At 55.4% G+C, this 27,400-nt stretch overlaps 1 protein-coding gene across 1 annotated transcript; it reads right to left on the reverse strand.

The window, feature by feature from the left end:
- Positions 1 to 14,504: 14,504 nt before the first annotated feature.
- Positions 14,505 to 27,396, reverse strand: MRPL21 (mitochondrial ribosomal protein L21). Its single transcript, XM_058689950.1, has 7 exons — positions 27,248 to 27,396; positions 23,037 to 23,094; positions 20,855 to 20,940; positions 19,535 to 19,698; positions 17,063 to 17,115; positions 15,992 to 16,095; positions 14,505 to 14,619 (listed from the first exon to the last, which is right to left on the reverse strand). Exons 1-7 carry the CDS (start codon positions 27,345 to 27,347, stop codon positions 14,555 to 14,557), a joined length of 630 nt encoding a protein of 209 aa, XP_058545933.1. The 5' UTR covers positions 27,348 to 27,396; the 3' UTR covers positions 14,505 to 14,554.
- Positions 27,397 to 27,400: the final 4 nt, after the last annotated feature.

A 27,400-nucleotide genomic window follows, 5' to 3' on the forward strand; every position in this document is an offset into this window, starting at 1 on the left:
GAAAACTGTCCCTGCGCTAGGATTATAGAGAGATTTTCCTATATTCTCTTCTAGTACTCCTATGCTTTCAGATTTTACCTCCCAACTTGGATCATTTGGATCTCCATCTGGCAAATGAGGGGAAATATACATCAGCCTCTCTCTTTTTTTCCGGAAGCATGTTGTGTCCTGGCACCGCTGTGGGGAGGGATTCTGAGTGGGTGGTCAGGAAGCCCAGTGCCGCGAGGTGACATTTGCACGGGGACCCGAGTGGTAGGCGGAGAGAGCAAGCCTGCGTCGCAGGTGAAGACATCTGCAAACACGGGGGCCTGAGAGTGGGAAAGAGCTTGGCAGTTTCTAAGAACGAGACGGGGGTGGCTGCAGGTGGTGAGAGTCCGAGAATATGGAGCTGGCTCTCGGAGGTGGCCAGGTCACAGAGGCCCTCCTAGGGAACTGCGAAATGGGATTTTATTTTGGGTTTAACGGCACTGGACTGCCGCAGGTAAGATCCTGACAGCTCTTTCCTCGGTAAGAGAACCCCTAGAAAGGTTCAGGGCAATTCGTATTTTTCAGCGCATCGTTCTCGGAAAAGGCTCTGCAAAATTTCCCCCTCCCCCCTGACTCCCCTCACTTTGTTATTTCAATGTTATTTGCTGCCGAATTCAGGCTTTTCGAAACGTGGTTTAATGGCAGCATGGGTTTTTTGTTTTTGTTTTTTTTAACATTTTGTAAAAGTTTTTTGTATCCATTGGGAGAAAGGTGGGGAGGGGCAGAGTGAGGGGAGAGAGAGAATCCCAAGCCGGGCCGTGCTGTTAGCGCAGAGCCAGATGCGGGGCTCGAACTCGCAAACCGCGAGATCACGACCAGAGCCGAAGTCGGACTCTTAACCGACTGAGCCACCCAGGCGCCCCTCCCTGTGGTTATAATACTAGAAATCACACTCAGGGGGTGGAGCTTTAACCTGCTCAGTAGATGCCCCACAGGAGGCAGCATGACCTCTGAGCGAGCGGGTGGTAACGAATCCCCCCCACATGCTTCCACGGCACTCTTTCTCGTCGGTTTCTTTAAAACAGTCCGTGGGGAGTCAGCCTGAGAATTCTTTGCTCTGTGTGCCCTGCACCCCGTGCCGGAGCATAAGCCCCAACAAAGCCTTGCCGGGGACCTGTCTGGCCTCTTGTCAACTTCTTATCGCTTGGCGAGGCCCCGGGTGGGTTGGGTCACTCGCCCTCCATCCCCAGGCAAAGACCAGTCTGCTTTTCTGATAACTGCACAGTGCCCGCCATGTGGCTGTCACCTACTTGAGAATTCCTCTATCGCTGGGCACCCACATTTATTCTATCTTTGCTATTTCTTTTTTTTTTTTTAATTTTTTTTTTTTCAACGTTTTTTATTTTTTTATTTTTGGGACAGAGAGAGACAGAGCATGAGCGGGGGAGGGGCAGAGAGAGAGGGAGACACAGAATCTGAAGCAGGCTCCAGGCTCCGAGCCATCAGCCCAGAGCCCGACGCGGGGCTCGAACTCACGGACCGCGAGATCGTGACCTGGCTGAAGTCGGACGCTTAACCGACTGAGCCACCCAGGTGCCTCTTTCTGATTATCTTCTTCTTCTTCTTCTTCTTCTTTTTTTTTAATGTTTATTTATTTTTGAGACCGTGCGAGAGGCAGAGTGCAAGGAGCGGAGGGGCAGAGGGAGACACAGAATCCACAGCAGGCTCTAGGTTCCGGGCTGTCAGCCCAGAGCCCAACGCGGGATTCGAACTCACAAACTGTGAGATCATGACCTGGGCCGAAGTCAGTCGCCTAACTGACTGAGCCACCCAGGCGCCCCCCGTTGAATCTTTTTAACACACAAACACACACACACACACACACACACACACACCCCTACCTCTCCAGGTGTGGCTCAGATATTTCTGCTTGGAATGAGGGCTGGCTGTTTGGGGAGAGGTACATTTGCGGCTGAGAAAGAGACAAACATTAACCTTTGATGGGATTGCGTTTGCCCCGGGACTCTAAGGCAGTCCCTGCCTTGATGGGGTCCAGCCCGACCCAGCCCTCCCTCCGCCACTCGCCACCCTACAGAATTCTGGGGACTCTACACACCCGGGATGGCGAGATAAATACCTAGGGTCAACTTCTGTACCTGGCTCCTCCGGGAGCGACCGGGGGGGGGGGGGGGGCAGTTCCGAGGCGGGTGCAGGGGAGAAGTGGGTTTGGGGCACCAGCACTCCCCACCCCACAATAGGCCTCTTTGGCCTTTGGGTTGCTTTGAGCTAGGAGCCATTGAAAACCAGCAGATTCAGGAAAAGCTCTAAAAACCGGGCACAAGGGTTTTGGGGTTTTTTTGTAAAGGAAATTTACATTTATAAAGGTAATTTCCATTTGTAAAGCGTCTCCCTCTCTCGTACGGAAGTGGAGGACCCTCCACGCTAATCAGTAGAGGCGGCTGGGACTTCCATCTGCGTAAGGAACCCACGGTTGCCATTCTTTTCCTGTCACCACCGTCCCACAACGGGTCTAACACCCTGAAGCCAAATCCCCTTCCCCCTGGTTTTAGCCTAGGTTATTATTATGGTTATTATAAGATGGTATGTTTAGGTCCAAATTCTGACCACCGTGCTGGGCCACTCGACCTTGTACGCTCCCATTTTTGTGCGTGTGTAGTGTGCACGTTAATACGCTTCTGTTTGATTTTCTGCCTTTAATCTGCCTTTGGCCGGTCCGTTCACAGGGCCCCGACCGCGGAACCTAGGGTGGGCAGAGGAAAATATTTTTTCCCTCCCCTGCAGGCATTGTTTACAAAAATGCATCCTATATTATATAACACTTAATAGAGACAAATGCGTTGAAAAAAGTCCGGAAGATTTTGCCATAAATTGTTCCTTCTGGAGAGAATGTGCATTTGAATAACGGCCAATAAAAAGGGATTCTTTTTCTTCCTCCTCCCTCCCTCCCTCCTTTCTTTTTTTCTTTCTTTCTTTATTCCTCCTTCCTTCCTTCCTTTCTCTTCCTTCCTCTTTCTTTCTTTCTTTTCTTTTTCTTTCCTCCTCCCTTCCTTCCTCCTTCCCTTTCTTTCCTCCTTCCTTCCTTCCCCCATCCTTCCTTCTTTCTTCCTTCCTTTCTTCTTTCTTTCCTCCTTCCTTCCTTCTTCTTCCTTCCTTCCTTCCTTTCTCTTTCTTCCTTCCTTTTTTCCTTCATTTTTTCTTCCTTCCTTCCTCCCTTCCTTCCTTCTCCTCCTTCCCTTCCTTCCTCCTTCCTTCCTTCCTTCCTTCCTTCCTTCCTTCCTTCCTTCCTTCCTTCCTTCCTTTCTTTCTTTCTTTCTTTCTTTCTTTCTTTCTTTCTTTCTTTCTTTCTTTCTTTCTTTCTTTCTTTCTCTTTCTTTCTTCCTTAGACAACAACAGGCCCAAAATGGATTACCTTCACTCTGGCCCGCCAAGACTTCTTACCTAATCTGACTGTGGTTTCAGCCTCTCCCAGGCCTGGGGCTTGAAACCAAAGGTCTAGAATTTCCTGGTCACACTAGTGAGCTCATCTGCTTGATAGACTCCCCCCAACCCCGCCCCCACCATTCTCCGACCCTGCACCCGAAAGGGAGGTGACCTTGCCTGAAACAATCCTTTCCTTTCTTTTGCTAATATCCTCCTTGTCCGCCTGCTCTGTTTCTGCCCCTGAAATCCTATAAAATCCTTCCGTTTTGCTCAGATCCTCAAAGCTCCTCTTTACCTGCTAGGTGACCTGCTTCCCAATTCATGAATTAAATCTGTTGAATAAAGCTGATTAAGTCTTTAAATTTGCTCAGTCTCGGGGCGCCTGGGTCGGTTAAGCATTCGACTTCAGCTCAGGTCGTGATCTCGTGGTTGGTGAGTTCGGGCCCCGCCTCGGGCTCTGTGCTGACAGCCTGGAGCCTGTTTCAGATTCTGTGTCTCCCTCTCTCTCTGCCCCTCCCCTGCTTGCGCTCGGTCTCTCTCTGTCTCTCAATAGTGAATAAATGTTAAAAAAAAAAAATTAAAAATGTGCTGTTCCATTTCTGTTACGCTCCCAGGTAGGCCAGTGTGTGTGTTGTAGCTTTTCTAAGCTTCAGGCTTATTATCTGTAAGGTGAGGATCACGAAACCTACCTTGCAGGATTTTTTATTTTATTTTATTTTGAAAGAGAGCTGGGAAGAGGGAGAGAATCTCTAGCTGTCTCCACACTCAGTGTGGAGCCTGACCTGGGCTCGATCCCCTGACCCTGGGATCTCGACCTGAGAGAAATCAAGATACTCTACCCCCTGAGCCACCCAGGGGCCACCCCTCCCCCCCTTTCTAAATATAGTTAACTCACCCTGCAGGATTATAGGATTGTTGTGAGAAATCCATGGGCGTGATGGTTGATTTTATATCAGCCTGACTGGGGCGTCCGGAGACCTGGGAAAACGTTATTTCTGGATGCGTTCTGCAAAGGTGTTTCCAGAAGAGATCAGCCTGTGGCGGTTAGAGTGAAGAGGGTGGCCCCATGTCCCCAGGGATGCGGGCGGACACTGTCCCATCCTCGGGGGCCTGGATGGAACAAACCGGCACAGGAGGGACGAATTTGCCCTCTCGGCTTGGGCTGGGGCCTCCACCTTCGGTCCCCGGACACTGGCCTCTCCGGCTCTCAGGCCTCCGGTTGGCTCTGGAATCACTCTTTCCAGGGTGTTCGGCTTGTACGTGGTAGAACACGGGTCTTCTCCGCTTCCCTGCCCGTGTGAGTCAGTCTCTCACAATAAATCTCCCGTGTGTCTCCGCATATCCTGTGGGTGCTGCTTCTCCGGAGAGCCCTGACTCCCACGGCGCGCCCATTTGGTGACGTGCAAAAGGGCTGTGGTGCAAAGGGTGCCTCCTTGCCCTGAGAGACGCACTCGGGCCAGACCCTGGCGGCAACTTCCAAAGATATTCCGTGTTGTGACGCACATCGACTTCTCTGCAATTCTTTTCCCAAGTGAAATGGTGTCTGAAGACGGCTAGCTCAGGGGCGCCCGGGGGGCTCCGTCGGCTGAGCGTCTGACTCTTGATTTTGGCTCAGGTCGTGATCTCACGGTTCGTGGGTTCGAGCCCCGCGTCGGGCTCTGTGCTGACCGTGTGGAGCCTGCCTGGGATCTTCTGTCTCCCTCTCTCTCTGTTCCTCCCTCACTTGTGTGCCCTCTCTCTCTCAAAATAACTAAATAAATGTAAAAAAAAAAAAAAAAAAGGAGAGAGAGAGAAACAACCAACATAAACACCTGAATGTGCCCGGCCGAGGACGTCCCAGCTCTGCGTCTGGGTCACCAGTACTGCGTGGCTGGGACCCTACACAGGAATTTGGTTTCACCTGTGTGCAAATATTTTTCGAGCATAACTGGTCTGAGAAATCAGCTTGCCAGGCAGGCCTCTCTTTAAAACCAGCATTCATGGGGCGCCTGGGTGGCGCAGTCGGTTAAGCGTCCGACTTCAGCCAGGTCACGATCTCGCGGTCTGTGAGTTCGAGCCCCGCGTCAGGCTCTGGGCTGATGGCTCGGAGCCTGGAGCCTGTTTCCGATTCTGTGTCTCCCTCTCTCTCTGCCCCTCCCCCGTTCATGCTTTGTCTCTCTCTGTCCCAAAACTAAATAAAAAAAAACGTTGAAAAAAAAAATAAAAAAAAAAAAATAAATAAAACCAGCATTCATTCATTCACTCATTCACTCATTCATTCTTCCTTTTATTGACACAGAGTTCACGTCATATTTTGTGGTACACCCTTCATATGACTCCATGGGGTTTTGACCATTTCGCAGACAAAAGGAGTGAGGCAGAGACAGGTTAAGCAACTTTGTCCGAGCTCCCATGGCTCACAGGGGCAGAGCTGGGATGCCAACCCCGAAGGTACCCTCCAGCGGAGACATGCAGCCCTGGGCTCCACCAGCCCAGGTCGGGGAATGGCTTGTCACCTTGTCCCGTGTGGGGTGCCGGGCCAGGCTTTGTGCAGGACGCTGAATCTATGATTATGTCGTCCTTGTTTGCGAGGAGCTCAGCCCCCCTGGCGGATAAACAAAAAGACTTGGGGAGCTTCTGAGTGCGTGTGTCAGTACCTGGAACGAAGGGTGAACCCCGAGGCAGGGAGACCGGCCCGATGGCTCGCGCGGTGACCCAGGCATCGGCTTGCCACTGTGGGGCCAAAGGGAACAAATGGATGTCCCAAAGGAGGGACAATCCAAGTGCTGCTGTGAAGGTTCAAGGGCAGAACTCCTGAGCCGTTGGTTCGAGGAGGAGGGGGAGGGGTGCATGATGGTGCCGGTCCCCGTCGGGTTCCTGGAACAACACGTGGTACTATAATGGATTCAAATGCACATTCACTGGGTTCCACTCGCCCCCCTCCCCCTGCTGTCTGTGGCCGCATTTGGGGTTAAGGGATCAGCAGGGATGGGAGTCAGAAGGAAGGAACAGAAGTTGGAACCGGAGTTTTTGTTCTTAGCCGCCCCTAGGATGTCTGTCACGGGAGAATTTAGATCCATGCGCCTCGAGGTGACGTCTTAGCAGCTCTGTCTGGCAGGGACTCGAGGTGAAGGGTGACAGGCTGGCGGGTGGGCCTCTGGGGCCGTTGGGTTGGCTCATTCATGACTCCAGCCAGCTGGCGCTGGGCGATCCCTGGAGGGGTGTGGGATGCCAGGGCGAGGAGGAACCAGGTCTCTGGGCAGCTGGCTTGGCCTTTGAAGGAAAATGTAACACATGTGGATCGAGTCCATGGCTAGACCCGGGCAGGGCCACAGGCTGGGAGCCGCGGGGCATGTCCGCAGAGTTCAGGGCTGACCCAAGGATGTGCCTTTGGTGTCCCCCCCCACCCCCGCCCCGTCTTGACCACTGTCTTGGGCTTGGGTTCCTGGGCCTGCTGGATGAAGGTCCCGCAGACCGGGGATGGGGGGCGGTGGGGGGTTCACACGATTTGTTGTCTCCCGGTGCCGGGGGCTGGAGTCTGAGATCACGCCGTGGGCAACGCCACGTTCCCCCGCAGGGGCCGGGCAGGCGTGTGTCCCGGGGCCTCTCCCCTGACTTCTGGTGGCCCCTCAGCTTGTGGCTGTGTCACATGGTGACCTTGCTATGTGTGTCCACATGGCCCCTTTTCCCCAAGGACACCGGTCACGCTGGATCAGGGGCCACCCTAGTCCAGCATGACCTCATCTGAACTCATCACGTCTGCAATGACGCCGCCTCCGAGTAAGGCTGTGCTCTGAGGTGCCACGTGGGCCGGGGGGGGGGGGGGGGACACAGTTGAACCCGTGACGACCACCCACCCCGTGTTCTTTTGGCCTCCCTTCTCCATGTTGGTCCCGGTGGTGGCTACACCTGTGTGTGTGTGTGTGTGTGTGTGTGTGCGCGCACCCTCGGGGTGGGCTGCTTGAGGCTGGGCTTTGGCTTCCCCTCCAGTAGCCTGAGGCCCGGGACTTGGCTCCTGGGTGACGAGAGGACGGCTGGGCCCCTTGGGAGCAGAAGCAGCACGTGGCTGCGGTCAGAGAACCGTGTCCTGATAGGTGGCTCTTCCCCGTGTGGCCGTGAGCAGAGTTGAGGAGACGCGCCTGCCCACAGCCTCTCCCGTCCGCGCGCAGCCCGAGAGGCCAGCTGCCTTCCAACCTCTGTTCACGTCCGGATCGCAGATTCCCCGACAGGTGTTTCCCGAGGGGCCCCCGCGTGCCAGGTCCAGTCGCCACCCGGAGCCCTCGAGGGGCTCCGCTCTGGGAAGCCGGCCCAGCTGCGAATGTTCGACGCGGGCCCCGGAATGCGGCTCGGGCGCATCCGGTAAGTAGCGAAGCGTCTTGAAACTCAAAACGCATTTGCGTCAAAGCCCGTAATTTACTCTTACCCCGGGGAGGAAGATTTCTGCTCCACGGTCCAGCTTTTTGTCGCGGAGTCTCTGGGTCTCTCGCGAGACACTTGGTCTCATTGTGGACTCAGAGATGGAGGAGTCTCCCGGGATGTTCTGCGCGCGCGTGCGTGCATGTGCTTGTGCGTGAGTGTGTGCATGTGCTCGTATGTGCGTGTGTTCATGTGTGTGTGTGTGCGTGTGCACGGGCACGTGTGTGTGTGCATGCATGTGCGCGTGTGAGTGTGGGCATGTGTGTTTGGCATGTGCTCGTGCGTGTGTACATGCGTGTGCTTGTGCGTGCGTGTGTGTGTGAGTGGCTTCCCCAAGAGCAAGGAGCAATGGGCAGTGCTTTGCCGAGTGCTGAGCATCATCACACATGGGATTGTATTGAATTTGCACAAGTCGGTGAGGGGTGGCTTGCTCTGAATTGTGTGTGGGGAATAGAGGCTCCCAAAGTTTCTGTTTTGTTGGTCCAAGTGTATGTCTCTGATTTTCTGCATTTCTTTTTCTTATAAAAAAATTTTTTTGAAGGTTTATTTATTTTTTTTCAGAGAGGGAGAGAGAGCATGAGCAGGGGAGGGACAGAGAGAGGGAGACTAGAATCCGAAGCAGGCCCCAGGCTCCGAGCTGCCAGCACACAGCCCGATGTGGGGTTTGAAAGCACAAATCATGAGATCATGACTTGAGCCGAAGTCGGACGCTCAACCGACTGAGCCACCCAGGCGTCCCTATTTTCTGTATTTCTGAGGCTCTGGCAACAGGGGCCTTGCTGACCCTGGAGGGACAGCCCCTCCCAGGGTTAGCGATTCCTAGAGACAGCAAATAACTAGCCTGAGAGGGTGACTTTCAAAGGAGCCCACGCAGAGCCCTCTCTCCCACCTGTCTTACTGGGGTCTCACCCTCAGGACCACGGTCCCTTGCCCTGATCAGCCCAGGGCAGATCCCAGACAGCCGGGACAGAGGCCTTGAGATTATCCAAACTAGCCAAGCCCCCGCTTGTTCATTCCACCTGCCTCTTCCTTCCCTCGAAACCACAGTGATGGTTCCTGTCCCCAGCCCTGTCTCCCTCTGCCTCCTGACCGACCCCCGTGCTTTCCCGTGTGGCCTCCTCCTCTCGGGCTCTGCGAGCCACAGATCTGTTGTCCTCACTGTACCTGAATGACAATGAAAACCTAGATTTAAAAAACGGAGGGGTTGGGGGGCCTGGGTGGCTCAGTCGGTTAAGCGTCCGACTTCAACTCAGGTCATGATCTCATGGTCCGTGAGTTCGAGCCCCGCGTCGGGCTCTGTGCTGACGGCTCAGAGCCTGGAGTCTGCTTCCGATTCTGTGTCTCCCTCTCTCTCTGCTCCTTCCCTGCTCGTGCTCTGTCTCTCTCTGTCTCAAAAATAAATAAAAACATTAAGAAAAAAAATTAAACAAAACAAAACAAAACAAAACAAAAAAACCAGAGGCGTGCAGAAGAGGGGAGGAGGGCGGAGGAGCAGAAGGATCCCAGGCTCGTCTCATCGCATGGACACGACTAGATAAGCCATCGGGTCATTCTGAAACTCCCAGAAATTGACCCGACAGAGCAGACTTCACAGCTGCACAGAGGAAAGAATGCTTTTTGCTGCACAGAATCCCACCTCGCGTATTTTATTGCACAGAAAGCGTAATGCAGAATTTAACAAGCCCAGTTATAAAAGACTTACGCCAGATGCAAAAGAATAAATAATAAGAGATACAACAGAGGGACGCAGCTCCCTGCCGGCCAGGAGAAGACGTTCACATAGGTGACCACCTGGCACAGGCGTTGTGGTCCTGGGCAAGGGTACCGAACGGCCAGGGAAGGGGTCGTCGTGTCCTTCTGGATACTAATGGCCCAGGCCAAGTGCCTCCTTGAGGCCAATAGCACTGTGGCCCCATTTGGCCGAGGCTCGGGAGGCGAAGTCGTTTGCCCATCAGAGCTGGGACTCTGAACAGGGTCACCTGTCCTGAGGCGGTGGAGGAATGCCACCAGAGAACCCCATACGGCCCCTGCAGAGTGAACACGGCAAACTCATTAATGCTACGTGTCGTTCATACAGTGATGTTAAAAATCTGATATAATTGGGGAGGGCACGGGGGAAAAACAGGTGGGCTTTCGGGGGGAGGGAAAGGTGGTGTGGGGGAAGGGAATTTTCTGGGGTGACGGAGGGCTCTGAACCCCGGTCTCAGATCCTGCCCCCTGAAATAGCCCCACTTCTAGAATCTTAACATCCTAGGATTTTTTTTTTTTCCCCCAGTTCAAACATTCCAGGAGAGAGAACTCCCCAAGCTGAGCTCCGGAAAGTTCTGGGCAGCAGACAAGAGGAGGGTCTGGGGGCGTGTGCAGAAGGAGACATACTTGGCTTTCACATTGGGCATCAGGCTGGTCAGGAGAACAAGTTCCCTTAGGCTCCTTCGGAGACTTGGAAGGTCTCCTTAAGGAAAACATTCCTTATCGGTGGAAATACCGGTTTCATTTCAAAGTATGGGGTTGACAATTCAGGAGAGTCTTCCCTGGAAGGGCAGGCAAATCATGAGACGCCACATGTCTGCACTGCATCCTCCTGTGAGAAGAGTCTTTCCTCGGGGCGCCTGGGGGGCTCAGTCAGTTATGCATCCGACTTCGGCTCAGGTCATGATCTCACGGTTCATGAGTTTGAGCCCCACATGGGCTGTCTGCTCTCAGCATAGCCCATTTTGGATCCTCTGTACCCCCCTCTCTTTGCCCCTCACCTGCCCTCTCTCTCTCTCTGAAAAACAAATAAACATTGGAAAACATTAAAAAAAAAAAAAAAAAAAAAAAAAGAAAGAAATTGGGGCACCTGGTGGCTCATTGGGGTTGAATGTCCGACTTCAGCTCAGGTCATAATCTCGTGGTTAGTGAGTTCGAGCCCCGCTTTGGGCTGTTTCAGATTCTGTGTCTCCCTCTCTCTCTCTGCCTCTCCCCTGCTCTCACTCTGTCTCTCTCTCTCAAAAATAAATAAGCATTAAAAAAATAATAAGTAAAACGATCCTTTTAAATTTTTAAAAAATGTTTATTTATTTATGGGCTCTGTCCCTCAGAGATCATTCCCAGAGACAACCTGTTAAACTGCTGACCCTGAAGTCTGGTGAGGAGCCTGGGGGCGGGTAAGACCCCCCACCTCGCAGTTCTGTTCTGCACACGGAGCCCAGACCCCTTGGCCCTGCCGAGAGCGGGGCGCTGCCTGTCGTGGCGGCCTTCAGCCGGAGGAAAGAAAGAAGAAACCTGGAGGGCGTCTTTCAAGGACATCAGGCGGCCTGGGTTTCTGTGTCTCCAGTCCCTCCCGTGTGGCTGCACAGGAAGCGGGTCAAAGTGCACCCAGCCTTCCAGCTGCTTGGCTCTTGTCTCCTGCGGCCGCTGCTGTGCCCGCCTCCACGGAAGTGGTCCTTGGGCCCAGGTGTCTGAGGCCCTGGGTGTGGGGATGCCGGGAGGAAAGGTTCTGACCCTTGGGGTCCCGGAGCCATGTGCAGACAGGTGAGCTCCGTGGGCACCACTTTATTATTTTAGTGTTTTAAAGATAAGTGTACTCTTTTTGATATATATAAAGTTCATTTATTTTGGGAGAGAGAGAGCATGAGTGGGAGAGGGGCAGAGAGAGAGGGAGAGAGAGAGAATCCCAAGCAGGCTCTGCACTGTCAGCACAGAGTCCAATGCGGGGCTCAAACTCACAAATGTGCCATCACGACCCGAGCCGAGGCCGGACTCTCAACCACTGAGCCACCCAGGCGTCCCCCTGGCCGACCCTTGTAGACATCGCTGAGTCCCACCTGGACTTTAATGCTTCCAGGGCTGTGTCTTTCCGTGGCTCCCGTAGACGCTGGGCCACATCTCCTCCACAACCTCCCGGGTCATCAGCCTCACTGGTGAGTAACACAGAATCTCATCCTTATCCTGGAGCTGGCTGTCCAGGGAGGGGGGGGAAGGCCAGCGAGAAACCCGGGACAAATAAATACACATGTGCTGACCCCGGGGAGCAGACAGGGAGCAGACAGCGACCCAGGGGAGGGTCCTCCTGAGATGAGATGGCCTGGCAGCCCCCTCCGAGCTACGGACGCAGATCCCTTGCAGCCGGGCGTGCGGGTTAGGGCGGGAGTCATAGCCCTTGTGCCAAACCCCTGGGCTGTCCTGCCTCCCAGTGTCCCCTTTCATGCTTTTCTTAGTCTGCCCCCCCACTGCATTCTCAGGACATTCCTGGGAGGCTCTGAGAGGGTGAGCAGACTCTGCAGGCCAAGGTGGGTGGGAGGAGCAGGGGGCTGGGTTAAAGGGAGGTGAGGCAGGCAGGTGCTTGGCCACCCCCCCCCCCCCCTTGCTCCTGGAGCTGCAAGGTGACCCCGTGGAAAGAACGGAAAGCTGGCCTAGGGGAGCAGGGAGGTGCTGCGGGCCCCCCGAGCGCCCTACCAACCCTGGGGGCGGCCTGTGGAGTGGCTTCCGCCCCAGAACAGCACAGCTGTCGGGAAGGGCCTGTAAGGAAAAGTTCACACTCTGCCAAAATACAGATGTGGATCTTTTTTTTTTTCAATTAAAAAAAAAAATGCTTGTTTATTTTTGAGAGAGCAGGAGTGGGGGAGGGGCAGAGAGAGACGGAGACCCAGAATCCCAAGCAGGCTCTGGGCTCTGAGCTGTCGGCACAGGGCCCGACGCGGGGCTTGAACCCACGGACCGCGAGATCATGACCTGAGCCGAAGTCAGACACGTAACTAACCGAGCCACCTGGGTGCCTACTATCTTAACCATTTTCAAGCGACAGTTTGTCACAGCTGTCACATTGTGACAGCTGTCACAATGGTGTGCAGCCATTACTGCCGTCTACTTCTAGGCTTTTCCATGACCTCAAACAGAAACCCTGTACCTATCCAGCAAGAACTCCCTGTCTCCCCCCCACCCCCCCAGCTGCTCTCAGCCCCTGGGAACCTCTACGCTTTCTCTACGGATTTGCAAATTCTAGACGTTTCATACAGGTGCAATCATACAGTTTGTGTGCTTTTGGGACTGGTGGCTTTCAGCATCGGGTGCTCAAGGTTCACCCGTGTGGTGACAGGTCAGGGCCCCGTCATTTTTAGGGCTGTACGACATTTCACTGTGTGCCCACCGCCCACATCTATCCACCCACCTGTTGACGGACACGAGTTCTTTCTGCATTTTGGCTCCTGTGAACAGGCCTCGTCCAGTTTTTAACAGGAGCAAACTTTCGCCAGTTCAGCAGCGGTATGTTCAATGCTTCGTGGGCACCCAGCCAGCTCCCCAGAGCGGGGGTTCCGCCTCTTTCTAGGTGGTGCATGTGGTCACTTCTCGTCACCCGAGTCCTCACAGCCGTCCAGCGAGGTGGGCACCGCACGCCCGGCTCCGTCTGGCTCCAGAGCCGAGCGGTACGGCCGGAATCGGTTCCACGTCCTGGCGCGTGGATGCGCCAAAGGCAAAGAATGTGGAAGGCGGATCCCGTCCTCAAACGTGTCAGCACGAGGACGGTCCTCAGAAGTTCCTGGCGTGGCCTCGGCGGGAGTGCACCCCACGCTCCGGGGCTGGCTCCCGCCACCCCTCACACCCAGCATCACGGTGGGGCGGGGGGGGGGGGGGTGGGGGGGGGCCCGGCTGCCCACTTGCGCGGCCCCGTCCTGCAGGGCTGCGCCCCCTGCTGTGCACAGAGGGCACTACGGGAGGGAGAGCCCCCCAAGGGCGGCTGGCATGGGGGGGGGGGCTCCGCCTACAGAGCTGTCTTCTTCCTTCCCTCCCCTGCCCACCCCCCTGCAGGGAGGACCTGACAGGCGACTACCCCCCCTCCCATGACTCCCTGACCCCCTAAGCAACTCCCCAGGACTCCTGCCGAAGAAAGCATTCACTCCGGTTCCACAAAAGGTTGTATTGTGCGACTTACAAGCCCTAACTGTTCTTTGGGAGGAAGGCCCTGCCTCCGGGAAGGACACAGAACAGGGGACCTTGCCATCGGAGAGCCCCTCTCCCCCACTGGCTCCCCGTCCTGGGCCCACTCTGGGTTCAGGACCTGTCGTCCCTCCTTGCCTGGGGGGTTAGCTGGCCTGACTCCCAGCACACAGATCTGGGCGGCCCCAAAGGCTTCCGGGACAGGCGGCTGCTTCCAGGACCTACTTGGGAACCCCTCCCGCCCCTCACCGCTCCAGGCTGCCCACTGTCCCTCCTCCCGTCCCCGCTGCCCCGCCCTTGGTGAGAGCGCCACCCCCCTGCACCGCAACCCTCCTTTCCTGCTGGACCGAGAGCAAAGGACAAGAACAGGGACTCTGGGCCCAGAAGGTTCGAACCCCAGCTTCTTGAAAACCCAATCACTAGACACAGGTATACTCGGAGATGGGGTCCACTCACTTTCTGTCCACCCATCTTGCCCAGAAGTGGAAGCCGGACTGTTTCTCTTGGCGTGGGCTCCCGGATCCCGGCTGCGCCCCCCTCCACACCCTCGGGCCCCACCGCCTGCGCTGGGGTGGAGGACAGCCAAGAGAACCACAGTGTCCCTTGCACAAGCCTCCAGGCTGCAGCCCCGGGAGGGCCGTGCTTGTAATTCTTCCTGAATTCCAGGCTTCTCTGGCTCCGGGAGGCTGGCTGCTTAAAAAACTATGCTCACAGACGGGGGTTCAAGCTACAATGGCCTGTCACGGGCACGTGGAGATTTTACGTCACAACTCAGAAACCCGGTCTCCGGAAAACGGGAGTTTATTTTTATACTCTGTAAATAGTAGCTTCGCGATCAACACAAACACGGAGCGATCTCAATGGTGTTCACCCGGAGGACAGTCTGTGGGTTCACGATAACTGGAAAAGACAGACAACAGGGTCACCGCTCGGCCACGGATTCTGCCGCTGTTCGTGAGCTATAGTGAAACCCTGTTGCTGGGCCACCCGAACTTTCCATGGGGTTGTCCTCACACCAGCTCTCCCCAGGCGGCAGGCACGTGTGGGCCCCGCCGGCCACCTGCCGTGAGCGGGTCACGGCGGGTGCTTTCCTCTCTGCCCACACGGCCTACGGGCACCATCAGACACAGCAACACCAGGGCCTGGAGGCCAGGAGCGTCCTGGCCTGGGGGCGGACGGCCCGTCTGCCTGAACCTGGGGCTACCTGATGGCGGCAGAGTGTAGGAGAGGCTCCTCCTGGCCTGACCTGCGGGGAGGCCGGCTTACTGGTTCGGGATATTTTAGCGACTCCCGACTATGAACAGCTTAGGCAGCCCTTACGGCGTCACCAAGGACCGTGGGCGCTATGCGCTCCCGGAGGCAGGATTCCATAGCCCGCGCGTCCCAGCCACGAGGAGCCCCCACCCTGTCAGTTAACCGGGCAACGGAAGGTGGCCGTGGACTGGGGCAAAGAAGGGTGACGTGTGGGGGTCAAAAAAAACGGGGCGGCACGGGCCAGGCCTCGGCTGGGCGCTCCCCCAGGACGGGGGGGCAGAGAGTGGGTAGTGCCAGCTGGACTGAGACCCGCCTGGGGCCTCCTCCCTGTGAGCCCAGGTGCCCCGGTGCCCTCTACCCTGGATGTGTGGAGCCCGGCACCCACGCCAAGAGGCTGGGCGGGGAAAGCTGGCCTCCTGCCCTTGCTCAGGGGACGCTCTCGCCTTCCTGACCCCTCGCATCGCACCCTCTGCAACACTCCTGCAGTGCGCTCCAAAACGCCCCGGGATGAGGCCTCCTCTCCCCTTCCCGCTCACTGGCCGCTGAGCCCACCCCACGGCCCCTCTGTTCCCTCACGTGCTGCTCACGAGCCCCTGCCTGTGCACCCATGCGGGGGACACGCACAGGTGACACGCAAGAGTGAGGTCTCTGCTGTGAAGTCACCCCTCAGACTCGCTGCTCCCAACTCCACCCTGGGTCTCCCCGACCGCGCCAGGGTGCCTCCTCCCTGCGCGGCTCAGGCCCTGCCTTGTCCCGTCCTCACGCTGCAAGCTGCCCGAACCGTCAGCATGCAGCTCCCCCTGGTCCACGGTGGGCTTTGCTTCTTCCCTCTCCGACCTCTGACCTCACCCCTGCCACCTGAGGGGAGCCTGAGGCTCCCGGGCCCTCCTTCTGCACCCCTCCGCCTGTCCGTCCCCGTCAGACCTGTGAGGCCGGGCAGAGCTCCCTCCCCGGGGTGTGGCCGCTGTACCCCCGGCAGAGCACGAACAAGGTGCCAGCCACACTTTCTCTAACTTACCTTTCTTCCTCCTGTAGTTTTTCCTTCTCTGAAATTTCATATTGATTTTTGGCCATGATTCTGTCTTTTCAATGACTGTGGCTTCTACCCGAACGAGATCCTTTCTAGAAGACAGAAAATACCCTTTTGATTATTTTTCAAGCTTACTAATGCTTTCTGTAAGAATTTCCAAAATGAAGTTTTACTGTTGTGTGTGTGTATGTGTTATAAAAGTGATATGTCCTTTTCCCTGCAGATATTTTGAAAAGCACATAGCAGCCGTATCAAGATCAGTGCAGAAAGGACAGGGCTGGGGGGACTGGCAAAATAAGTGAAGAGGGATAAACTCCCAGTGATGAAATAAATCAGTCATGGGGACGTGACTACAGCAGAGAATACGGTCAATAATGCTGTAATCCCTTCGTGTGGTGACAAACGGTGACCAGGCCCGTGGGGGGCGTGCACTCTGCAACGTATGAAGGTACCATACACCTAAAACGAATGCTGCGTCGTATGTGAATTATACAATTCAACACTATAAAAAAAGAACAGCATCAGGGTGCCTGGCCGGCTCAGTCAGTGGAGCACATGGCTCTTCATGTTGGGGTTGTGAGTTCAAGCCCCACATTCGGTAGAGTTTACTTAAAAATAAAAAAAAAGAAAAAGAAAAAGAAAAAAAGACAACAGGGGCGCCTGGGTGGCTTAGTAGGTTAAGCGCCCGACTCTTGATTTTGGCTCAGGCCACGATCTCACGGTTTGTGAGTTCGAGCCCCGCGTCGGGCTCTGAGCCAACAGCAAGGGGCCTGCTTGGGATTGTCTCCCTCTCTCTGCCCCTCCCGCTGCTTGCACGCATGCGTGCACCCTGTCTCCCTCTTTCTCTTTCTCAAAATAAACAAACATTAAAACAAAACAAAAACAAAACAAAACAAAACCAGCAAGAAGATCGCAGCATAGTCCGGCGACAAATCGTAAGGGCCTATGCTGTAATAAGTTAGTAACGGGACAACGGTGTGGTCCGGGGATCCTCTGCCTGGCGACCCTGCGGTGGCCCGCGTGGGTCCTGGACAAGGCCAACGCGAGCGAGCGTGTTACCCGAGGAGCGGCTTGCCAAGTAACGTGAAGTTGTCGGCTCCCACCAACAGCACCTGCGGAGCGAAACAGACACGTTACCGGCAAGTGACACGAGCTCATCGATCAGGCGGTGACACAAACACCCTGGAGAATGAGACGGTGTGCCGATGGCATGCCGTCGACCAGGCTACCTCATGAGTCGGTGCCTGGGACGGGAGCCGCTCAGGAGCTGGTGAGCGGCAGCCGGGGCAGGAAAAACCAAGCCCTCGACCCGGTGATTGTGCACCCCAGGCTGTGTGTTCGCCGTCTCTGCACATGGTGGCTCTTTTTTTTTTTCCTTTTTGGGGGGCGCCTGGGTGGCTTGGTCGGTTCAGCGGCCGACTTCGGCTCACGTCGTGATCTCGCGGTCCGTGGGTTCGAGCCCCGCGTCGGGCTCTGTGCTGACAGCTCAGAGCCTGAAGCCTGTTTCGGATTGTGTCTCCCTCTCCTTCTGCCCCTCCCCTGTTCATGCTCTGTCTCTCTCTGTCTCAAAAATAAATAAAATAAAACGTTAAAAAAAAAATTTAACTTTTTATTGGAAGTTATGACATAGACAAGGAGAAAAATGCACAAATCATACTAGGGTACTTTTTTTTTTTTTTTAAGTTTACTTCTTTATTTCAGAGAGTGCAGAGCAAGCAAGGGAGGGGCGGGGGGGGCGGGGAGAGAGAATCCCCTGCGGGTTCCACACTGCCATCAAGGAACCCCATGTGGGGCTCGAACTTACGAACAGGGAGCTGAAATCAAGAGTCGGATGCTTAACCGACTGAGCCCAGCGGGGGCCTCGTTCTGTGGCATCTTTTGAAGCAGCTTGTAATGCTAACCCTGCGCACTCAGGTTCAAGTGTATTTTCTGAGGACTGCGGAATCCCATCCAGTAGCCTTTCTCGGCACGGCCAAGTGTGGCCTCCCAGGAAGACCTCTTTGTGCTGCAAGGGCAGGGGTTTTTATTGAAGTTGGAGAACCATCTGAAGTTTGACTGGTAAGAAAAATACCTGAGCATATGAAACTTAAAAATCTAAAGGCAAAAAGCGTCTTTTGTAGCAGTGTAAACGGGCTCTTTATGCCAAACGATGACAATCAAAAAACTTTCACAGTTACTTCAAGGACGATGTTTCCTGCTCCTAGAGTCTAGATTTCCTAAGTTAGGAATAAACAACCCGCGTTAGGTGAGGCTTTCATCTATGTTAACGTGATGTGTTTGAGAACAATGTCTTTGGGAGGTGCCTGGCCAGCTCCGTCGGTCAAGTGTGTGAGTCTTGATCTCAGGGTTGCGAGTTCGAGTCCCATGTATAGAGATTGTTAAAAAAACAAAACAAAGCAAAAAGCCTTTTTAGAAGCCTTCACAGATACACTCTTAAAGGCTCCCGTTACTTTAGACATCACAGAGTAAACCTGCTCGTGCTCAAGAGCTCATGACCGGCCACTGTGTCATTAAGGAGAGGAGAGTTCTGAGGGTTGCTGATGTCCAAAACAGTTAATTAGTCCAGCTCTGGGCTCAGATCACAGACTGGGAGAAGAATTTCTTAGAAACAGAATTTAATGCTCTGCTTGGTGTAACACATAAAGAGTCTGCAATCACAAAGGAAGAAGTCTTAATGAAAAAACCACACGTGTTATGGTACGTTACGCTAACAGTTAAACCTATCCTACAAAAATGACCTAGTGCAGAGAACTTAAATCTTATATACTTTTATAAATGGAACAGGCCAAAAACAAATAGAGCCGCCCAAAACAGCAGACAGAATCCTAAGTGATGAGTAGAAACACTAACTTCACAGACGGAGCAGTGTAGAACGGCCGGTAAGATCAATCAGTCCCAGGGAAATGCCTCTGAATCCAGTCCTCTCTGTTTAAAAGCCACCAGGGGTGCCTGGGGGGGCTCAGTCTGTTCAGCATCTGACTCTGGATTTTGGCTCAGGTCGTGATGTCATGGTTTGTGAGATCGAGCCCCACGTCGGGCTCTGTGCTGACAGTGTGGAAGCCTGCTTGGGATTCTCTCTCTCCCTCTCTCCCCTGCTTATGCACGTGCTGTTCTCTCTCTCTCAAATATTAAAAAAAAAAAAAAAAAGAAACAAAAAGCAGCAGCCATCGATTCGAGGGCCAGAGTGGTGTTCCAGCTGAAACATTTCTCCCGTAACATGGGGTTGAAAGTCTACGTGTTCACCTGGACGCCCATCATGTTCTGTGGGAGCACGTTACGGAGACGGGAGACGAATCAGCACACGTACTTTCCTCTGCGGAACGTGCTGCCTGCCTCCCTGTGACAGGGTCTCCTGGGGGGGTGGGGGGGGCAGCCGCCCGCCCCTCCCTGCCTGCCACCCCCGGGGAGGAGGATGCTGCTCTCCTGCCCCATGGGGATGCTTGCCTTCACCCGCCGACCTGAGGGAGCCTCCCCAGTGATGCGCCCGGGGAGCGGGATGGCACGTGTGGTGACTGTCACTGACGGTCTCACCTTCTCCAGCCGGATCCTCTCCCCACACGCGACGTCTAATTCATTGTCAATTAAAATAAGGTCCTCGGAGGTCACCTTCCACTGGTGGCTGGCAAAGTGCACCACGGCGAAGAGCCTGCCGTACTGGCCGGTGGCGATCAGCTCGTTCACCTTCCCCACAACCTCTGCGGGGGGGGGGGGGCGGAGAGGGAGAGTCAGGTCCGGGCCGGGTCGGTCAGCTACTCATGACCGGGATGGCAGCCGCTCCACCCCAGCCGCTGTGACCGTGGTACAGGACCACGTGGCCCCTGCTCGCTCTCAGCGGGACAGGAAGCTTCCCCGGCAGCTGGCACCCTCGAAAGGGGAGCTCACAGCCGGGGGCTGCTTCCTCTCCCTGCTACGGGCAGTGTCAGCCCGCTGTTCCCAGGAGCACAGGCACTCGGGGCACGTGGGGCTTTTCCAGACCGAGTCCCCAACCCCACACGATACCCCGCTCTGGCCTGAGCACTGTCTCTCTGACTCTGGGGAGGACAAACCTTCACCCTGTTCGATTCCCCGTCTTTACTAAGAAAAGGCCAGAGGACTGGCAAAGCGAAAGGAGAGGCCGTTTTGCAGATAAGGAAAAGCTAGAATTATGCCTCATAGCGTCGGGGTCTACCTGGAAGCTTCTGCCCACACAGCTCCCTGCTTCCGCCGCCCCGGCTCGGGTCACAGCCCCTGCGGAGCCCTGACCCACCAGCCTGTGCGGGGCTGGGTGCGCAGGGGAGGAAGACATCCTTCCTGCCCTGAAAGCGGAGTCCAGGCCGGAAGCCGCACCGAAGAAGGGCAGGACGCTGTTTAGCTGGCGCGGCATCTCAAAGACGCCACCCGCTACCCTGCGTGTCTAGCTCCGTAAAAGACACCGAGGGTGCCGTGCCCCCTCATGGCAGCCACGTGGCCGGCCACACCGTCCCTCCTCACGGCCACAAGCCCCGGGCGGACACCCGTCCCGACACCCCGACGGTTTCTCCAACGCCCAGGACGGCACAGGCTCCCACTGCCCGCCGTGCACCCTGTTCTTCTGATCGCGGACAGATCTGTCCCTGACCCCGTGTTCCTACCAGCAGCGGGAAGCACGGATGGCCCGGGGGCCCCTCCCTCACTTACGCAGCCTGCCCTGAACGTGCTCAGGGGTATTTGCTAAGTGAACGACGGTTTAACTTTTTGTGCTCGGTGGCGAAAATGGGCCTGAGCATTCACACTGGGCCTCAGAGAGCCCGGTGACGCGACGTCCTGTCTGCGGCCTGGTGACCGCCTCTGTCAGGGAGGGGGGCACCGCCCTCCAGCTTCTGCCCCCGTTACCTGCGTGCTGTCTGGTCTCCTCAGCTGGGTCTGGCAGAACAATTTCTGGCCAAGGCGGTGAACTCAGCGACGTTTCAGGAACGTACCTGTAAAACGTTTTCACACGTGTGCGTCACCGCTCAGAATCTGTGAGCCGGGGCTGCGCTCCCAAGCCCGGGGGCGGGGGGGGCGGGGGGGGGGACGGCAAGTGCAAACTCACGGCCGTGCTGCCACGTGACGACCGAGGACAGGCTCCCGCACAGCCTCTCGGAAGGAGCAGGGATTCCAAGGAACACCCACTAATCACTCGTAATTAAAACGGAATTCCGACCATCTTATTCCAGAAGATCCCCTCCTTGGAGTAACCACGCCCCGGGCCGGTGGCCCATCCGAGGAAACCGGGCCCTGTCAGTGTCCCCAGGGCACACGTGCTGGGAGGTAAGGGCTGCGGCGCTGTGCTCCCCTCCCCCCAACACTCCACACGAAGGTAAGAAGCTCTCAGCCCCCCCCCCCCCCCCCCCCCCCCCCCGCCCAGCCCACCGGGGTCCTGTGTCTCATCTTGGCACTTGAGGGCCCTGAGGGCAGGACTCCAACGTCACGACCGTTTCCCATGCTCTCCCCCTTCCCCGCCAGCCTGAACCTCTAACTCCCACCCGGCAGGGGCCTGCTCGGCCTTCCTGGGGGGACAGGAGCCAGGCAGGCCTGCATCTGAAGCCCAGCTCTGCCGCCAGAGTAACGCGACCCCGGCAAGCGTCTCACTAGCCTGCGGGCCGGCAAGTCTCACTGAGCAAATGGGAGTAAAAGCCCCTCCCCCCACCCCGGGGGCCGGGCAGGGTCAGGAGGGTCAGTGTGCCCGCAAGGCTGGGCAGTGGGGACGCGCTCAGGAGCAGGGGCAGTGCCGTCGCGCGTCTGTCCTGTGCCACAGCCAGGCGTCTGCCCGCGGCACAGGAGCCGGGAGCACCGGGCGGGGAGCCTGGAGGCGAAAGAGGGCCGCGGGGTCTTTCTGACTTCCCGATCCACTTCTGCCTCCAACTACTGTCGCCTGCGAAGAGCGGAGAGCTCGGGAGAGCCCAAACCGAGTTATCAGAAGCGTCTTAGAGCTCCTGTCCCTTTGCTGCCAGACGGTGACAGGTCGGCGTTTCTGCCGCAGAGCTCCAGCAAGGAGAAAAGGCCACTCGACAGGCAGAGCCGCCGAATGCGCAGCAGGACCCACGTCGCCGGCGGTCAGCAGGTGCTCGACACAGACCCGCGAGTCAGACGCTCTCCGGGATGGGGTCCGCTGGCCACAGAATTAAACCAGGCTCGTCCGCTGGGCTGGCCTCGGAGCTCCCAGAGACACATCCCGGCTCTGCGGCCAGGCAACGACCTCTGATGGACCCGGAGGCGCGGAGTCTGTGTGCGGGAGCCCTGGCCCCCCTGCCGGGTCGGGCGGCACCCCACTGCAGACTGGCGAGCTGGAGGCCCGTGGGGAAATAGGAAGATCAGGCAAATTAACTACAATCCCCCTTCAGGGGCTCTCTCTGTAAGCGGATTCTGTCTTTCGACTTCTTCTCAACGTAAGAGAGCCCTGAACGTCTCCATTTCTGAGATCCTGTGACGCAGGGGCAGCAGACACTCTGGGACAACTTCCCGTCCGACAGGCACTGCCCTAAGCTCTTTAGATGCGGAAATTTACTGAGTGCTCACAGGACTCCACCGAGATGGACACGAACATCACTCCCATCTTGCAGAAGAGGAAACAAAGCTCAGAGTGGACCACCCGCCCAGGGACCTGCCCCAGGCTGCGAGAGGCGGGGCCGGGATAGGAGGCGGGGCTTCCTAGCTTTTAACTGCTACTAGGGCGTGACTTTGTCAGATTCACTTCCTGTAGTTTTCCCCAAAGCGTGATGCTTTAATACTGAATACGCTCTTCCCAGTGGTATTTAAGCTGTTCCTAGAAATTCTGATACAACCTTCCATACTCCCAGTTGGAAGTCTCTAACTCGGAGTTAAAAACTTTCCTTAATAAAACACAGCTGCGTAAGGCCCGGGAGCACACTCGTCTTGAGGTTTCTCGATGCCCCATCCACACTTACGTCGAAGGTTTTAGAAAAACACTATCAAAAAAGTTACATCTTCTAGAAAACCCACGCACGTGCAGTTTTGGCTTTAGAACGACAGTCCCACAAACGAAGGGTCGCCCGAACCCACATCTGGACATTACCCTTGTGGAACTGAAGTGCTCTGTGAACCGAACCTTCGGGAAGCCGACCCCGGGGAAGCTGAGGGGACAAGAAAAAGGGGTAGTTACTGGTATGAAATGCCACAGCTCTTCACAAAGCTAAAACACACAACGCTCTTGCTGGTGACCGAGTTAGAACACCACACTATCACGCGCCTGTGGAATAATCTAGGTCACCGAAGCTAAAAGAACGTCACTTAGTTACTGCTTGTGTGTGTCGAGATGTGCTCATCACACCATCGGAAGTTTTCAAGCAATCTCTACACTCGATGTGGGGCTCGAATTCACGACCCCGAGATCAAGAGTCACAAGTCTCTTGACCACATCATTGAAAAGAGCCCCAAACCGGAATCCCTCACCCACGAATCCACTCCTCGACCACCAGGTGCCCAGCAGGTTCATACGCTGTGCTGGGCCTCCAAGACGGCCCGAGGGGGCTATTCTCACCCCTGTACTGTCCCTCTCAGATGGAGCCGGTCTCTGTGACCGATGGCACATGGCATAAGTGATGTCGCAGAACTTCTGAGATTAGGTTATAAAAGACTGGAACTGAGGGCTCCTGCCGACAGGCAAGGAGTGGGATTGGAAATGGACTGTCCTTGGGGTGCCCGGGTGGTGGCTCAGTTGTTTGAGTGTCAGTTCACGATCTCACGGTTCGTGGGTTCGAGCCCTGTGTCGGGCTCTGTGCTGACAGCTCAGAGCCTGGAGCCTGCTTCGGATTCTGTGTCTCTCTCCCTCTCTCTCAAAAATAAACAAACATTTAAAAAAAAAAAAAAAAAAAGAAAAAAAAAGAAACGATCGTCTAGCCCCAGCCGACAGCCTGATTGCCATCTAATGAGAGCCAGAACCACCCAGCAAAACTGCTCCCGCACTCCTGACCATCCGAAACGGTATGACATAACGTTAGTCATCTTTAGCTGCTGGGTTTTGGAGTAACTTGTTATGCAGCAGGTGACCAATACACCAAGGGACAAAGGCAGTCACCCTCTACTGAGTCAAGAGCCTGGAAATCAGATGCAGAGCTTAGGAGCAAAAAGAAAAGAGCAGCAACTCAGTGGCCGTTGAGGGTTTATTTACTCATTTATCTCTGAAGATGTTCTGTTATTAAAGTTCTTTTGCGGGGGTGTCTGGCTGGCTCAGTTGGTAGAGCGTCTGACTTTTTTTTTTTTTTTTTTTTTTTAAATTTAAATGTTTATTCACTTATTTTGCAAGAGGGAGGGAGAGCACGAGCCGGCAAGGGGAGGAGAGGGAGAATCCCAGGCAGGCTGCATGCTCCATGCAGAGCCTGACGCGGGTCAAACCCACGAACTGTGAGATCGTGACCTGAACGGAAATCAAGCATCGGATGCTTTTTTAAAAAACGTTTTTAAAGTTTATTTATTTTGAGAGAGAGAGAGTGAGCAGGGAAGGGGCAGGGAGGGAGAGAGAGAGAGACAGAGAGAGAGAGAGAGAGAGAGAGAGAGAGAATCCCAAGCAGGCTCCCCGCTGTCAGCACAGAGCTCAATGCAGGGCTTGAACTCTCGAACTTGAGATAATGACCTGAGCTGAAACCAAGAGTCAGATACTCAACTGACTGAGCCACCCAGGGGACCCAACGTTTTTTTTTTTTAAGTTTTATTTTTATTTTGAGAGAGACAGAGACAGTGCACGTGGGGGAGGGGTGGAGAAAGGGAGAGAGAGAATCCCAAGCAGGCTGCAGGCTGTCAGCCCAGAGCCTGATTCGGGGCTGGGTCCCACAAACCGTGAGATCGTGACCTGAGATGAACTCAAGACTCGGATGCTTACCTGACGGAACCACTTCCGTGCACCAGAGCAGACAACTCTTGATCTCAGGGTTGTGAGTTTGAGCCCCATGTTCGGCATGGAGCCTACTTAAATTAAAAAAAAAAAAAAAAAAAAGTTTCCTTTGTATCTTTTTTTCTGTTTTTGTTATGAACGCACGTTGACCTTTGTCAAATATTTCCTATATCTATTGACGCGTCTTTTTTTTTGAGCTATAATTGACATCCCATAAGATTCACCCTTTCGTAGCTACCTGTTAGCAGGTGTTCCCAACTATGGGTCTCTTGGGTTGGTTTCCTCCTCTCCTCTGCTACCTCGCTGCGCCTGGGGTTTAGATCTTGGACCTTCTCTCTCCTTTATCTACGCCCACTCGCCTGGTGACTGCACTTAGCTGGATGGATTTGAGGACCACCAGTATGCTTAAGGTGCAGCCTGGACCTGACTCCCCACTTGACCATCTGCCATCACCAGTCTAATAGGCGTCTCGAAACCTACAAAGGCTCCAGGTTCCCCCGAGTGCCTGCTTCTCCTCCCCATCTCACGTGACCACAACTTCATCTCTCCCGGTGCTCAGGCCAAAAGTCTCCATCATTTCGGACCCTTCTCTCTCCTGCCTTCACAGCTATTGGCAGTTCCTCCTGGTTCTCCTCTTCAAGAGATCCGGGTTCTGACCACCTATGTTCTCCAACCCACCCCCACCTCCCGCCTGAACTACCACTAATGTCTTGCTCTCCCCATTACCTCCCTTCTCTGCACAGCAACTAGAGTGATCCTGCTAAAACCTAGGTCGGATCCTGTCACTATTGTGCTGAAACTCTCCACGAGCTTCCTATTTCATTCAGAGAAAAAGCCAAAGCCCTTGCAGTGGCCTACAGGGCACGGGCAGCGTGATCCTCTCTGTCTCTCTGAGCCCATCTCGTTGTTCATTCCGCACCCGCCGCTCAGGCTGCCTGGCTATTCCCATAACATGCCAGGCCCCTGCCAAGCACATGCCCACCTCAAAACCTGTGTTCCTTGACTGTTCTTCCCCTAGAACCTCCCTCCCCTGCAATCCACAAGGCTAATTCCCTTCTTTTCTCTGGGTCTCTGCTCAAACACTATCTCAGTAGAGAGGCTTCCTTGACCATCCTATTTAAAACTGATCCCCTCCCTCCCAACCTACGCTTTCTTTTTCTCTGTAAGACTTATCAGCTTCCAGCACACTATGTAATGTGTGTATTTAAAAAATATTCTTAAAGTTTATTTTCTTGACAGACAGAGTGTCCAAGTGGGGTTGGGCTGGTGGGCGGGGGGAGGGAGGGAGAGAGGGAGGGAGACAGAGAGAGGGAGCGGGGAGAAGCAGGCAGGAGGGGGGGAGGGGGAGAGGGGGAGAGGGGGAGGGAGAGAGGGGGAGGGGGGGAGGGAGAGAGGGGGAGGGGGGGAGGGAGAGAGGGGTGGGGGAAAGAGAGAGAGAGAGAGGCAGAGAGGCAGAGAGGGAGAATCCTAAGCAGGCTCCACTTTGTCTGTGTTTCTTAAAGTGGGCGTCCGGACTTGAACACGGCATTCCAGGGGTGGTTTTACATGGGGGTAGAAAGCAGTGGTTTCCAGTGCTTTTGTAAAAATGTTCCTGCCAACTTAAAGCCAAGTTTCACCAGGGCACCTGGGTGGCTCAGGTCATGATCTCACGGTGGGTGAGTTGGAGCCCCACTCGCGGCTTGCTGCTGTCTGCTTGTCAGCACAGACCCCACGTCGGATCCCCTCTCTCTGCCCCAACCCCGCTTGCACTCTTTCATCAACAAACAGTTAAAAAACAAACAAACCCGCATCACCACATCTAAAAAAGAGAACAATTATTTAATACCGTGAAATGCGCATTTTATCTAATTTTAAAACATGTTTAAACACTCCCCCTCCCCCCCCATACACACTCCAATCATTTCAGGCAAAAATACAGTGTTTTTGACGAATGCAACTTTTTTTAGCCTCATAAAAACCCAGGGCCTAAAATGCAGCCATTGCTTTTGCTGAACGGGTTAAGATTCGGCAAGGACCTTCACCATTTTCCAGACGGGGACAGGGAAGGTTGGAAGAGTGGCTCGTAGCCCGGGGGCGATGGTAAAGCACAGGCGCCTGGAGGTCTGTATCTCTCTTCCCCCTCCTCCCCGCCGTGTGACCCTGGGCAAGTCATCTAAGCTCTCTGAACCGAGCCTCAGTTTGCCCCCCCGGGTAACACCGGGCCTGCAGAGAAGTTGAAGGGCTGCGGTCAGCAGCTAAGCTCCTAAAGGACCCAGGATCCGAACCCTGGTTTCACCCACCGCAGGGCCGGTGCTATATTCGCCGCATCAGGGACAGCGGTCAACACCGAAGGCACCGGGGCGGACACAGACACGCGCGCCCCGACCCCTCCTCTCACCCCGCCGCCCGGGTCTCACCCGCTCCCGGCCCCGACGCGCTCAGGACGCTGCGGCTGCAGGCGGACGCCAGCCGCCCGAGGCCGACCCGCACGGCCCGCGCGGCCATGGCCGCCGCCATCTTCCCGCGGCCTCGGCCGGAAGCGGAAGCGGCAGCGGCAGCGGCGCGAACCT

Source organism: Neofelis nebulosa, chromosome 10 (assembly GCF_028018385.1).
Source record: "Neofelis nebulosa isolate mNeoNeb1 chromosome 10, mNeoNeb1.pri, whole genome shotgun sequence".
NCBI classification, from domain to species: domain Eukaryota; kingdom Metazoa; phylum Chordata; class Mammalia; order Carnivora; family Felidae; genus Neofelis; species Neofelis nebulosa.

What these genes read in the sequence shown, in the direction of transcription:
- MRPL21 (XM_058689950.1), bottom strand. Translation starts at nt 27,347, where the DNA reads ATGGCGGCGGCCATGGCCGCGCGGGCCGTGCGGGTCGGCCTCGGGCGG. An exon ending in AGCACTTCAGTTCCACAAGG is followed by an intron (nt 20,941 to 23,036) that starts GTAATGTCCAGA and finishes AACGTTTTACAG; the next exon opens with GTACGTTCCTGAAACGTCGC. An exon ending in AGAGGATCCGGCTGGAGAAG is followed by an intron (nt 17,116 to 19,534) that starts GTGAGACCGTCA and finishes TTCGCTCCGCAG; the next exon opens with GTGCTGTTGGTGGGAGCCGA.